General features: G+C 47.4%; 1 protein-coding gene across 1 annotated transcript in view; it reads right to left on the bottom strand.

Annotated features, from left to right (window-relative positions):
- Window positions 1–611: 611 nt before the first annotated feature.
- PRSS55 (serine protease 55) overlaps window positions 612–12,856 on the bottom strand; it is a 16,363-nt gene continuing 4,118 nt past the window's right edge. The window contains exons 4-5 of the mRNA XM_035895408.1: window positions 11,461–11,603; window positions 612–914 (exon numbers count right to left, since the gene is read on the bottom strand). Coding sequence (XP_035751301.1) covers window positions 612–914; window positions 11,461–11,603 — 446 coding nt within the window. The remainder of the gene's footprint in view (window positions 915–11,460; window positions 11,604–12,856) is intronic.

Below are 12,856 nucleotides of genomic sequence, written 5' to 3'. Positions count from 1 at the left end.
GCGAAGGTGGGACATGAAGGAGACCTTGCTGCTTGCCTCCTTCCCCATCGCTTCCAAGAACAGCAACCTCCTTGTGAAGACCAGAACGCATTTTGTTGCTGGAGAAGCAGTGAAGGCCCATGCATTGCATGAAGGATCAGCTCAGTCCCAGCTCAGGCTGGGATGTGGACCTCTCAGCAATGCATGTAAAAGGCATCTAATGGAGAAAAAAAAATGCTGTTTGCTTTTGATTTACCATTTACTTGCAAGGGTTTAATTTTGGCTAATTACCAAGCCAAAGGACTTCTGTAGCCCACGTTTTAGGGATAGCTCAGTTCTCTTCAGCCACATCTTGACTTTGCATCTGAGCTTAGCAAATAACTGGGCTGGATGTGACCCACCAATGTGGAAAACTTGTGGTTTTCAGAGGATTATGGCCTCTCTTGTCTGTGTCCCGGCTCTCTAATTTCATCTCTACATCCCCTCCATCACTTCCCTGTCTCACTGTGGCATCTCATTTTGGCATCTGTGTCCACATCGGTGAGATGGAGCAGGTCGACACAACCGTATGGGTCAGCAGCAGAAGAACGAGACAGTAGTTCTGACTTTTATTATGTTTTGAAAAATCTTCTCTAGAGTAACCTAGTTGCTATTAAAGAGATAAATAAAAGGAGACAATACTGAAGAAACACCAGCTGTGTCTCAGCCCTGGAAAGAACCACCCCAGCATTGGCGTCATTATCCATGCCTTCAATGAAGAAAGGTTTCCCCCTTATGGCTGTCTCGGTCTCGATCCAGCCACGGTAGTTGTAAACAGATATGAAGATCTCATGGTTTGGCTTTTCTGCACAATCTTGTCCCCAGCTGACGATGCCGACCTGAAACCACTTCATGGTGTTCCAGTAGCTGCAAACCAGAGGTCCCCCGCTGTCCACCTACGGCATAAGGAGGGTGTTATAGCAGGATCAAACCTCAGGTCTCTCATTGCAGACTGATCGGGGAAATCAAACTCTATCCCAAGGTGGTGAAGATTTGGGAGAACAAAGAAATCTTGGACTCAAAATTTCACAGCTCAGCCCTGAAATCCCTGCAGAATAAATAGACACAGAAGGTAAGAGGAGGAGATCAGTTGCAAGCTCTGGCTCCATGCAATGCCCTGTCCTTCTCAGCCTTTTCCACATGCTCCCGTGGCCCCAGAAGGACACCTGAGTCCTGTCACCAAGAGACAATGTCTGAGAGTGAAAAGGGACATTTGCTGTGACTGCTTATTCAGTCCTTGACTTCTCAGCAAAACCGGTGTGTGTAAGTGCCAGGTACCTGCCACTGTTAATTTTGGGGGCTAGCTTCCAGAAATTGGACAGGAGATGAACACTAACCCTGACAAATCCTTCTTGCAACCACAGTAATTTTACCGAAAACTTGCCTGCTACTGCAAGGGCAACCGTCACTCACCCAGTGTGCGCAAGCCTCTAAACGCATGCGGCAGCCCCTCTGCAAAGAGGAAGGTCCTCCTGTTGGCTGCTGTCGCCTGAACGCCAAGAGCACATCTAGTTGCCCCTATGACCTCTGTGTGCAACCTCTGAGAACAACGCTAGGGAGAAGAGGTACCAGCAGAAAATGCACCCAGCCCGGTACCGCACCTTTCTGACCGCAATGTGCATCTCCAGTGCTGTGCGGCCCCTGCTCCGAATGAGAGCTTCCTTCCACGGTGGGTTTGAATCTTTTCTTCTACCCTATCTCCAGTTCTTCATGTGGCAAATAAGAAATTCAATACAAACCCGTTTCCTGAGACAGCCAGCTTTCCTGGGAAACGTCGCCCTTCCCTCTTCATACGCTACTTTGAGAGATGTCTTTCTCATTAATGTATGAAGCCCCTTCCGCCAGCAGCTACCCTGAGCTAACGCATTAATTAATGAGTAAGGAAACGGCTGTAGTCCCCTGTGCAACTCGTCAGCACCTGCTAAAGTTCATGGCTGAATTCCTACTCACCTCATTTGATGGAGGGTCCAGACCCATAATATGTTTATCTATCTTCCTAATTTTTTTTCTTTTTTTCTTTTTGGTTCCACATGCATACAAGAGGGGAAAATGAAGATATATACAGAGCAAATGTTGCTTCAGCAACCACAGAATCACAGAATCATTTAGTTTGGAAAAGGCATTGAAGACCATCGAGTTCAACTGTAAAATCAATACTATTGGCACTAAAATGGTGTTACTGTAGCTACGTGCCTGCATCCCAGCCAGTGCTGCTGGACCCTCTTCAGATGCAGGATCTAAAGACATTTCCCGACCCCGTTTCAGCCAAGAATTTGCATGAATCGTGCAAGTGACCTTGCGGTGACCTTGGATCCATGTGCTATCGGTGTCCTTGGCGATGGCATCCTGTTTGAATGAATGAATGTCTAGGCTGTACGCACAATTAAATTACTGGGAATTTTACTGCTAATTCCCCCAGGGCAGGAACAGGCCAAACATATTATCCTGGTAGTGAAAGGAAGGCACTTGGAGCCTCCTACACAAAGATAATAAATGAAGTCGAGAGTGGGAGCCGTTCGCAAGCCAGTGACGCAGCAACGGCTGACGATCCCTCACCGGTGATATGTCGTGATGCCTTGTGCTGGCTTTTCCCAGTACAGGAGGTGTTTAGCACTGGTAGAGCCCCTGCACGCCATCGGGGCAGATCGGTTTCAGAGTGTCCAATCTGGAGGCTGCTCACGCTTGCAAAGGACCGTTCTCCCAGGGCGCTTTAATACCAGTTAATTCCTGATACCTTGTGACTATCCTCGGGGGGAAAAGTCTTATCGTATTTTATAGCTGAGAAAACTGCAGCAGAAAAGGGGATGCGATTTGCACGAGGCAACGGCAGAGCCAGGAGTCCCTATTCAAACTACAGATCACGCGGTTTTCCTTTCAAATCAGATCTGCTTTTCCCCATTTGCCTCTTTAACCACGTTCGGTTTGTTCCCTGCCTGGTTGGTGAGGAAAAGGAGAGCTGTCGGCAGGGCTCGAGGGGCCGTCAGCTGCGGAAAGTGATTTAAAACCTGAGCAGAGAGGGAGTTAGGCAGCGCTGTAAAAACCCAGGCACCCGCTGCAAAACCATTCCTCTAATCCACAAGCCCTGAGACCCAAATTCTGCTTCAGATGCCTTTCCACATGAGCTGAGCCTGTCTGCTTCATGGGTACAACTTCTAACATGCCATTTCTCTTAACTTCAGCTATTTGACTTGATGATTTTGTCATGAAGTGGGCTAAATCATCCTCTTCACGTGATAAGCTCGCTCACGTAATTATAGCAGGAGCCCAGATGGAGCAGTAGCCTGGTTTTTATAGGGGTAAAGATAAAGAAAATAAACTCAGTTCTTCGACACTCCTGAATATCCCTGTATCCACCTTAAGCTCTCAAAAACGTTGGCCCAAGGTTTTCCATCCTTCTGTAGGAGAGGGTGTGGGAGGAGCAGAGTTTTGAGCACCGGTACAATTATCTCAGCTCTGTGATGTTTCCAGTAGCACTAATTTAATGAATGCTCAGCTTAGCGACCCTGAAGATTGAAGAACTTATTAAAAGCTGATTTCAGCCCCCTGTATCCTGGTGGTGAAATACTTCTGGTCAGCAACACACACCAGATACCTGCTCCTTCAGTCTGAGTTTCTGGACAGCAAAACCCCTAAAAATAATGTCTTTGGCTCTGTTGCATGCTTCTTGTCAACTAGAAGATGCGTGAAAAGCAATCACATCAAACCAGATCCAGTGCTGAATTCATGCCTTCCACAACTGCATGTTAATCCTCCCATTAGGAGAGGTGAGAGCAATGATATATTCGCTGATAAATGGTTCGGGCTTATATAAAAACTGTCCCTGACTAACAAGGTGCTTTGTTCACTGAAGCTGATCAAAAGTTTCATCCTTTTCACCGTGGCCAAAGCCTGTTTGTGAACATCAGGAGCCTTTCTGCTGACTTTAGTGGGCTTTGGATCGCGAGCGTAATCTTCTTCCCTTTGCATTTGTATTCGTGTCTGCAACATGGTAATTGATCAGAACAAACACGTTCAGCCACATAAATCTTCTTAGGTGGGAGAAACTCTGGGGGAGGGAGAACAACCCATCTGATACTCATTAGGTGGATACACAGTCCCTGCAAGTCATTGCTGGGTTCATTTTCATGTTGGTAAGCCCTGTGTAAATTGGAGACAATCAGCATGAGAATAACAACACTTGCCATTAGAGCTGCCCCGGCTGCAGAACGTAAAGGCTTTTGCAAACAGATGATCTCTTCAGTTATTTCACTGCAAACAAGCTGTCTCCAGAGAAAGGTGGAAGGAAGGAGGCTATGGCCATTTTTAGCATGCAGGTACCAAAAATGAACCAGGTAACATAGGGCACCTGGACTCCTTTCATGGGATCCCTTAGAGATCACAGAATCATAGAATTGTAGAATCCCAGGTTGGAAGGGACCTCAAGGATCATCTGGTCCAACCTTTCCAGGCAAGAGCACAGCCTAGACAAGATGGCCCAGCACCCTGTCCAGCTGCATCTTGCAAGTGTCCAATGAGGTGGAGTCAACCCCTCCTCTGGGGAGATTATTCCAATGGCTGACTGTTCTCATGGTGAAAAATTTCCCTCTCATGTCCAATTGGAATCTCCCCAAGAGCAAGTTGTGTCCATTCCCCCTTGTCCTCTCCATGGGACTCCTTGTGAAAAGGGAGTGTCCATCTTATTCGTCTCTCAGGTGAGACCCTTCAGCTACTCTGTCTCTCCATCCCCTTTCTGGAAAATGGGAGAACAAGACCGCTCTACTCCATCCACACAGGTGTCAGCAGGGTCCATTAGCAACTATGGTGGCACGGACTTAAAGGTGGTTATAATGCATCTGGCCAAAGGCCCGTGTGGCCCAGACTCCTGTCTCTGCCAGTCAGCTGTAGCAAGTGCTCAGGGAAGGAGCATGAGAAACAGGGCAAGTATTTACAGAGTTGTATTTACAGAGCTGTATTTACATCAGAGTCATTAATAGCTTTAGAGAGATCTTCATCCAGGAAGTTATCTAATTGCTTTTTGAATCCATTTATCCCTTAGGATAAATACCCACAACATCCTGGTCAGTGACTTCCATAGTTTAATTATCTGTTGGATGAAAAAACCACTTCCTTCTCTTTGTTTTAAATCTGCTGCCTGATATGGCCATCTGACACCCCCTCCTTCATGTGTTTTGAACAGTAGTGACAAGAGGACAGCTCTTGACTGTCTTCTCCTTGTTGCTCATCACTTTGGACATCTGTGGTTTATCCCCGGCAGACATCTCTTTTACAAGCCTCAGAGCCCTGCTCTTTTATTCCCCTCTCCACCAGAAGCCATTCTGTGTCCCTGTTCATCCTTGCAACTCCACTCTTCTCCGTTTCTAAAACTACTACTCCTTTCTCAGACGAGGTGGACGGGGATCGCACACAGCACACAAGGCGTAGGCTCTCAAGATTAGTGCCCTGGCATAACACGCATTTGCTTTGCTACCTGTTCCTTTCCTAATAATTCATAATGCTCTCCTTGCCTTTTTGACCTCCACAGAACCTCATGCTGATGTTTTTGAAGGACTATCCACAGTTACTCCAAGATCTTCTTACATGGTAATAGCGAATTTAGAGCCTATTATTGCATACGTACGGCTGGAGTTGCTTCTCCCTATATTCATTACTCTTCCTTTATCAACAGTGAACTGCAGCTGCTGTTTTAACCTCCAGTCACTCAGAATAATGAGATCCTGTGGCACCTCTGCACAGTCAGTTTTAATTTTGACCACTCTGAATAATGCTGTGGCATCGGCCAGCTTGCCCATCTCAGCATTCGCCCTCCTGGAACATCACCATTCCTTGCACAGATGCCAACACAACCCCCCTTGTGAGCCCTTTCTCCCATCAAATCCTTCCTCCATGTTGCCTCCCTTTCAGACCGAAGCCCTTCTACTTCATGACAGTTCAGTTTCTCCATGAGCCTTTGGTGAGAAATCTCATTAAAAGAGTTTTGGAAATCTCAGCGTGTTATATCAGCTGGATCACCCTCTGCCACATGCTTGTCAACTCCTTCAAAGAATTTAAATCCGCCTGTGAGTCATGACTTTCCCTTAAAGCCGTGTTGACTCACTGTAATTGAATGAGAAGCGGCTCCTCTGAGTCATCACGCTCATTCCCCCACTCCGAGGACAAGCACAAAGTAGGTTTTTGTGTTCAGCTGGATCCAGAGATGTTCTGCTCCCCACAGCTTCACTCACCAGGCACACAAAGTCATGCTGGACCCCCTTGCTGCAAACCAAACAGCTTCAGTTTGAGGGACCAAAAGCTACAACACGGAGGAAGAAAGCAGAAGAGGTACACGACATCATCAACATCCCAGGTCCTTGCAATAGGAAGGAATTTTTGATGGATGAAAGAATTAAGCCACCACAGCCTGAATGTGTTCACTTGTCTGCCCATATCATAAAATGATCAAACGATGAAAGCCTTATAAAACCATGGGACACAGGAAAAGTGTTCGAATTCTTACGAGCTGCACATCAAAGCACGCTTCAGAAGCAAATTTAAGAGACTGAAAATGCAGAAAAACCTTTCTATTGCTTTGTTCTGAGGCTTCCCAGGATACCTTCCTACTTAAACCGTTCCATCCCTTTGGGAAAAAACCCGCTCCATCACGTTAGCAGCAGTTCAGTGATGGAAATCCACCTCAAGGATGGAGAGTGGATCACTCTTCAATATTAAGGCAAGGTACAATAGTATGAATTTTGTATAGCTAGTAATAGCTTTGAACTGAAATGTGGTTCGCTTTGGCTCCTGGCCCCTAGGAGACCTTTACCTGACAGGCAGAAGTGCCTATAACCTCAGACCTCATGCAGATACTCTCCATCCCTACAGACTGCAATCACACCATCCTCTATCTACCTCCAGTCAGATATTTTGAACAGTCTGATGGGCTGACCAGGCTTCCTTGCTTTGTGACCTTTTCCTTGCATCCGTGATAATTTACCTATAGGGCCCCAATTTTAATTTGCAGACTTTCTTCAGTAACAGTGGGATGCCAGGGGGATATCCTGGGATATCTAAGACAGCACTGGAGACTTCGATGTAGTCAACTGTCCTGCCTTGGAGCCATGTGTCTCCCCATGAGGTAGGCACCTTGGTTTTTCTATGAGTTAATGGGGAACGATAAGCACTCGTGCATGGGTGTATCTCATTTTAAAATAGATGGTTAAAACAGTCTCAATGAATCACATGTCAGAAACACTTTTTTTTCTCCGTATTGATGGAAAGATGATTTGGTAGAAGCAGATGGCTATAGGAAAGACATTTGTGTCTGGCCAGCTAAATCCCACCCAGGGCTCTACAACAACTACTGCTATCACTATGACTACGTGGGGTGAGAGCCCTGAGCACCCCAGATGCTATAAAGGGCATTTGCCCTTTCCAAACTGCTGACTGTGTATGTGGGTAGGACATGTTACAGGTCCTTTCTTTTTCACAGAACCAAAGAAATTAAACCCCAGAGCCCTAGATGCATCCTGACGTCATTTCAGACATTTATCAGAGATGGCCAAGATCACCTCCTGCTACAGTTGGTGGAATTAACTTAAGTGACAGAGCCCCGGCCCAGGCTGCCCAGGGGGGCTGTGGAGTCTCCTTCTCTGGAGATCTTCAACCCCCGCCTGGACGCTGTCCTGTGCCCCCTGCTCTGGGTGAGCCTGCTTGAGCAGGGGGGTGGCACTGGATGATCTCCCAAGGTCCTTTCCAACCCCTGCCATTCTGGGATTCTGGGTTTCTGTGAATTACCAATACCTTCAGCCCATGGCTCAGATCAGCCCTATGCCAGGGACGGTGTAGGGCACGGTGAAGCTAAACTGGAACCATCCCACTGCTTGTTTGTGGCCACACAATGATTCCTTCTCCTGAAAGTCAGGCCAGGGACTGGGCGCCCCTTCATCTGCTGTTGACCTGAACTGTATGTGAACTGTGGCTTTCAGCTGAACACACTCTGTCCTAATCACCGCAGTGCCGAGCTACCCCCACAGACCTCCTTTGCAGAAACTCTCTGAAATATAATTGGGCCATTTACTGAATTTTGTCTGGATAGGCAAGGCACTGAAGAGGCATTTGCTTTGTGAGTCCCTTATACTCTAATTATTGTTCAAGTTACGATTGCATCAGAGCCCAACAAAAGATGCTTAAGAAAGCAAGGAATTAGACATCAATTGTGGTTCATGGGGTCATGGAAGAAATGTAGCACACAAAAAAAATAACACATAGGCCATCTCTAGTGTCTGTTCTTTAGCACTTGTACCCCATGAACATCCATTAATGCTAATGTTTATGACTAAATAGAACTATAAGTCAATTACAGATCCTGTTAGTGTTAATTCACAGTCAATCTATATTTGTCTGCAGAACTGCTAGGGAATTGGTATACAATAGATTTTTCTTTTTAAGTGAATGGATTTTTTTTTTTTAAAGTACAAATACTCGGGAGCTCTGCTATTCAATCTCCTTGAGTTATTAGAGGAATATGGTCAGTGATCCACAAATTAGTCATGTCTGTATGTCGTATGATGGCAGCTGGTGAAATGTCTGAGCCTTTCTGCATCTACACCAGCTTGTTCCCTGGCCAGGGGTCTCTGCCTTGCCTGTGCTGCTGTTCCTTCCTGGCCTCTAAACTGGGGTGCCAGGATCCAAAGTGATTATTGTGGGTGGCTCCTGACCCATGCAAACACTTGAGCTGTGTCTGGGAACCATTCAGGAGACAACTGGTTGGTACAGACCAAAACCGTGCCCAGGATTGCTCTACCTCCTTGACAGCACTGACTTTGTAAAGGCATTTTGAAATCTAGCCTCATTGTTATTTGACACAAACCCCATAAACTTTACGGCAAAGAGTAGTGCAAGAGAGATTGCACTGTCTACAGTGTGTGTTGCTGTCTTCCCCGGGGCAGATGAATTGGGTGTCCAGTGGTCCATGTTGCAGAGCAAGCATCAGATTTGGGCCTGGCCTTCAAATTCATTACCAGGCAGCCTACCATGGGCAAGCCACCAGATTTCCAAACGGGCCTAGCGAGGCTGTGCCCTACCTGACTTTAATCGGTGCTTCCCAGCAAACCATCCATCAGCAAAATGCTTCCCCTCCAGCAAGTTAGCAAATTCTGATGAAAAGTCATATCACCCATTTCTCTCCTGAAGAGCCCCACTTCCAGCTGAGGGTATGGTTTTGTCTTGCTCTTGTTATTCCAGGTTGCAAGACATTTCTGCCTGGTCAAGCTTCCACTAAAAGTGGGCAGTTGCTGGCTCATGGCCATTATCTCACACTCAATCATTGTGTACTTCACTGCTTGGAAAGCCTACATTTCTACTTCATTTCTCAGATGACTCTAACATTATTGTAGATCAAAATAGCACCCTCATCAGCTTTCTGAATACAGGAGATTCATTTTGCTGGGTGCAAGTGCTCTTGCTGTTTCACCAGCCTAATTCAGCCGCAGAACTTAAGGCTGGGCTGGGAAATGCATTCTTTAATCATGTTAATGTTATCCTGTGGCAGTTTTCTTTTTAAATTTTTTGATTGAATTTAATGGAGGTGAAAGTCACGAGATGGATGGTTTCAGAGGCAGATGCTCTCCAGCTAATCAAAAAATGATTCTGCAAGGCAAAGCTTCCCCTCCACTGCCCAGCTACGGGCCCAGATCGTGATGGCTTTGCAGTCCACAATCCTTGTACCCGCTGCCTTTGCCTAAAGGGCAGGGGATCTCTTGCTGGCCTGCGTGTTGATTTAGTTCCCTCAATGAATAATTCCTACAGGATGAAGCTGTACATACATGTGTCTGCCCATCTGCCCCTTGCAAACACATGCACACGTCTAAGAAAACCCTTGCCCAGTAGAGGACGGAGACCTTAATCCTGAAACGAAGGCTGCAGGGAGAGCTCAGTCCCTACCAGGCACTCAGAGGAGGGGTTGAAGGTTGGATGTTATGAAAGAAAAGGTGGGTTTTGGCTTTCAGACTTTGTTTGACATCAGGACAGCGATCCTGCGGACAGAGTATGTTCTGAGGGCACAAGTTCTGAGCGAGGTTTTCCCATATCTGGGTGTTTGTGTCAGCTCTCTCCCCTTAGCAGTCCCTGATATCAAGTACTGCTTGAACCCTAATATTTAGCTTCAGAAGTCCATCATGCTACGTCACTAACTAATTGCAATAAGATGCAGCTAGTTCTGGCAGCCACAGACCAACCTGCCACCTTATCAAAGGACATTTGTATCAGACCCAAGACCTCACATGAGAAAGGTTTCTAACAGCTAGTTCTGGCAGCCACAGACCAACCTGCCATCTTATCAAAGGACATCTGTATCAGAGCCAAGACCTCACATGAGAAAGGTTTCTAATCATAGAATCATAGAATCATAGAATGTTTTGGGTTGGAAGGGACCACTAGAGGTCATCGAGTCCAACCCCCCTGCAGTCAGCAGGGACACCGCCAACTAGATCAGGTTGCTCAGAGCCCCATCCAACCTGGCCTTGAATGTTTCCAGGGATGGGGCCTCCACTCACTCTCTGGGCAACCTGTTCCAGTGGTTTACCACCCTCATTGTAAAGAATTTTTTCCTTATATCTAGCCTAAACCTACCCCGATTTAGTTTAAAACCATTACCCCTTGTCCTAACACAGCTGGCCCTACTAAAAAGGTTTTCCCCCTCTTTCCTATAGGCCCCCTTTAGGTACTGAAAGGCCGCAATCAGGTCTCCCCGCAGCCTTCTTTTCTCTAGACTGTTCTTTTCTCTAGACTATTCAAGTTAAATATACCTGGACTCAATTTCTGATCCAATTCTTTTGCTTTGACCCTCCTGACAAAATTCCATGTCTCCTTTCAGTATTTAACCTGGCAGTAGAGCAGCACTGCCCAGGCAGGGCTGAGGGGACCCCAGGCAGGAGGAGGATGCAGCCCATGCTGTGCTGAGCCCACTTCGCAGGGACACCAGACCTCTCCTTCCATTGCTCCCACCACTGCACAGCTTGGCCACAGCAAACACTGGGTTTTTAAACTGCTGTGAGGTAAAAGTCCAAATTCCTCTGCCCAGAGCCATCCAAAACTGCCTCCAATCCAAGGGGACTTGTTGGCAACCACCCTTTTCCCTTGCCCCCCTTTTAACTCCTGTTTCTCTCTCTGCAAGGAGGGAATCAGGGCAGGGGGGAGAGCGTTAAGGAGAGGCCCATCTGCTCAACAAGGTGTTTAATTTCCAGCACCACCACTTCTTTCCAACCCCAAGAGTCCCAAGGCCAATATGCCTTTGCAGGTAGTTCCGTGGCCCCTGGGCATCCTGGCCTGGCCTCCTGCAGAGAAGCTTTATCAACCCCAGGAAGCCATGGGAAGGATTGATGTTCATTCCTGACGTGAAGGACCTTCTCCTCCAGTGTCTCTGTGCCCCCATGGCAGCGTGGCCATCCGGGAGCCTGTTGACTTTACCTGGCAGGTGCCTTTTTCTCCTCTCTCCAGCTCAGCACACAGCACGTTCTCCACTAGCTGTGGGATCCGCTCCAAGCACTGTTCCCTGCTGATGAGCTTCATCCGCGCTTTCTGCAGCACGTGGGATGCTGGCACCGCAACCGCTAACCAGCAAGTGAGAAGAGAACGATTAACAAACCCTGCAGAACAGTGCAGATCTGTAAGGGTGAAACCACAGCTGGAGAGCAGTCCTTGGGACGGCTCCTGGCTGAATTTGTAAGGTATCTCAGGGCAAGAGGGTCTCAGGGTGCAACCCTATGGTCTTGGGGTCATGGGGGCTTACAAGGGCTGTCCAAATGTTAGCAAAGATAAGTTTGTGCTCTTGACTTTATGCCAGCTTAGGAGGTGGGTAGGTAGGTAGAGAGGGGGGAGGTGTTAACAGGCAAAGCTGAAATCCTGGGAAGTCGAGGCTTGCTAAATAGGATTTTAAAAAATCATTTTTTAGATGAACTCTGGGATGCAGTACAGCTGGCAGATCCCAAAGGGATGGCTTAGCCTGTTGGTCTTGGTGATGACCTGAGATGAGCTGCACTGCACACCTTGGGTTTCTCACTCATGTTTCTGGGGAACTCCAGTTTGAGGGACCTTTCATGGGGTCCTGCGAGAGCCCTGCAGAGGAAAAGTCCACTGAGCTTTCCCCAGAACAGATCTTGTTATCGCCATGCTCTCAGGGGGGGCTGTGAGGCCATGCCTCACCCAGGGAGCCAGCTGTATCTTTCACAAAGTGTCTCTCGGGATGGCAGTACACGATGGAAATAACTGCTTTATTCTTCCCTTGAGATGGAAAAAAAACAAGAAATCTCAGCAGGCAACAGTAAGCGACAAAAAGACTGAAAATATGCGGGGCTGCTTGGAAAAGCCACTCGTTTCACCCATGTTTCTCCTCAAAGTGAACCTCAGTCTGAAGGCTAAAACTGACTTTTAGAGGTTGTTGCTGCTGAGGAGGAGACCTACAGATTTTCGGACACTCATTCCTTCTTCCATATTTCACTGAGCTAAATCCTTCCAGCACCTTCGGGAAGGCAGGACTCAAAGGTAAGTTTTAAAAGATAGAAAGGTGTCAGGTGCCTTTTGCAGCTAAGATGGAGCCACTCCATGGAAGCATTCACAGATTAAAATGCTTTGATGTAGGCATCTCTGAGGAGGTGGCTCCACCTGAAGTCTAACTGACTGCAGTCATAGAATCGTTTATGTTGGAAAAGCCCTTTAAAATCACCAAGCCCAACCATTCCCCTACCCCTGCCATCCCACCCCCAAACCCCGGCCCTCAGCACCACCTCTGCCCGGCTTTTAAATCCCCCCAGGGCTGGCAACTTGACCCCTTCCCTGGGCAGCCCCTTCCAGTGCCTGACAGCCC

Source organism: Egretta garzetta, unplaced genomic scaffold (genome assembly GCF_000687185.1).
Source record: "Egretta garzetta isolate BGI_Z169 unplaced genomic scaffold, ASM68718v1 scaffold325, whole genome shotgun sequence".
Classification (NCBI taxonomy): Eukaryota; Metazoa; Chordata; class Aves; order Pelecaniformes; family Ardeidae; genus Egretta; species Egretta garzetta.
Note: the sequence above shows the minus strand (reverse complement) of the source record. Positions and strands in the feature narration are given on the sequence as shown.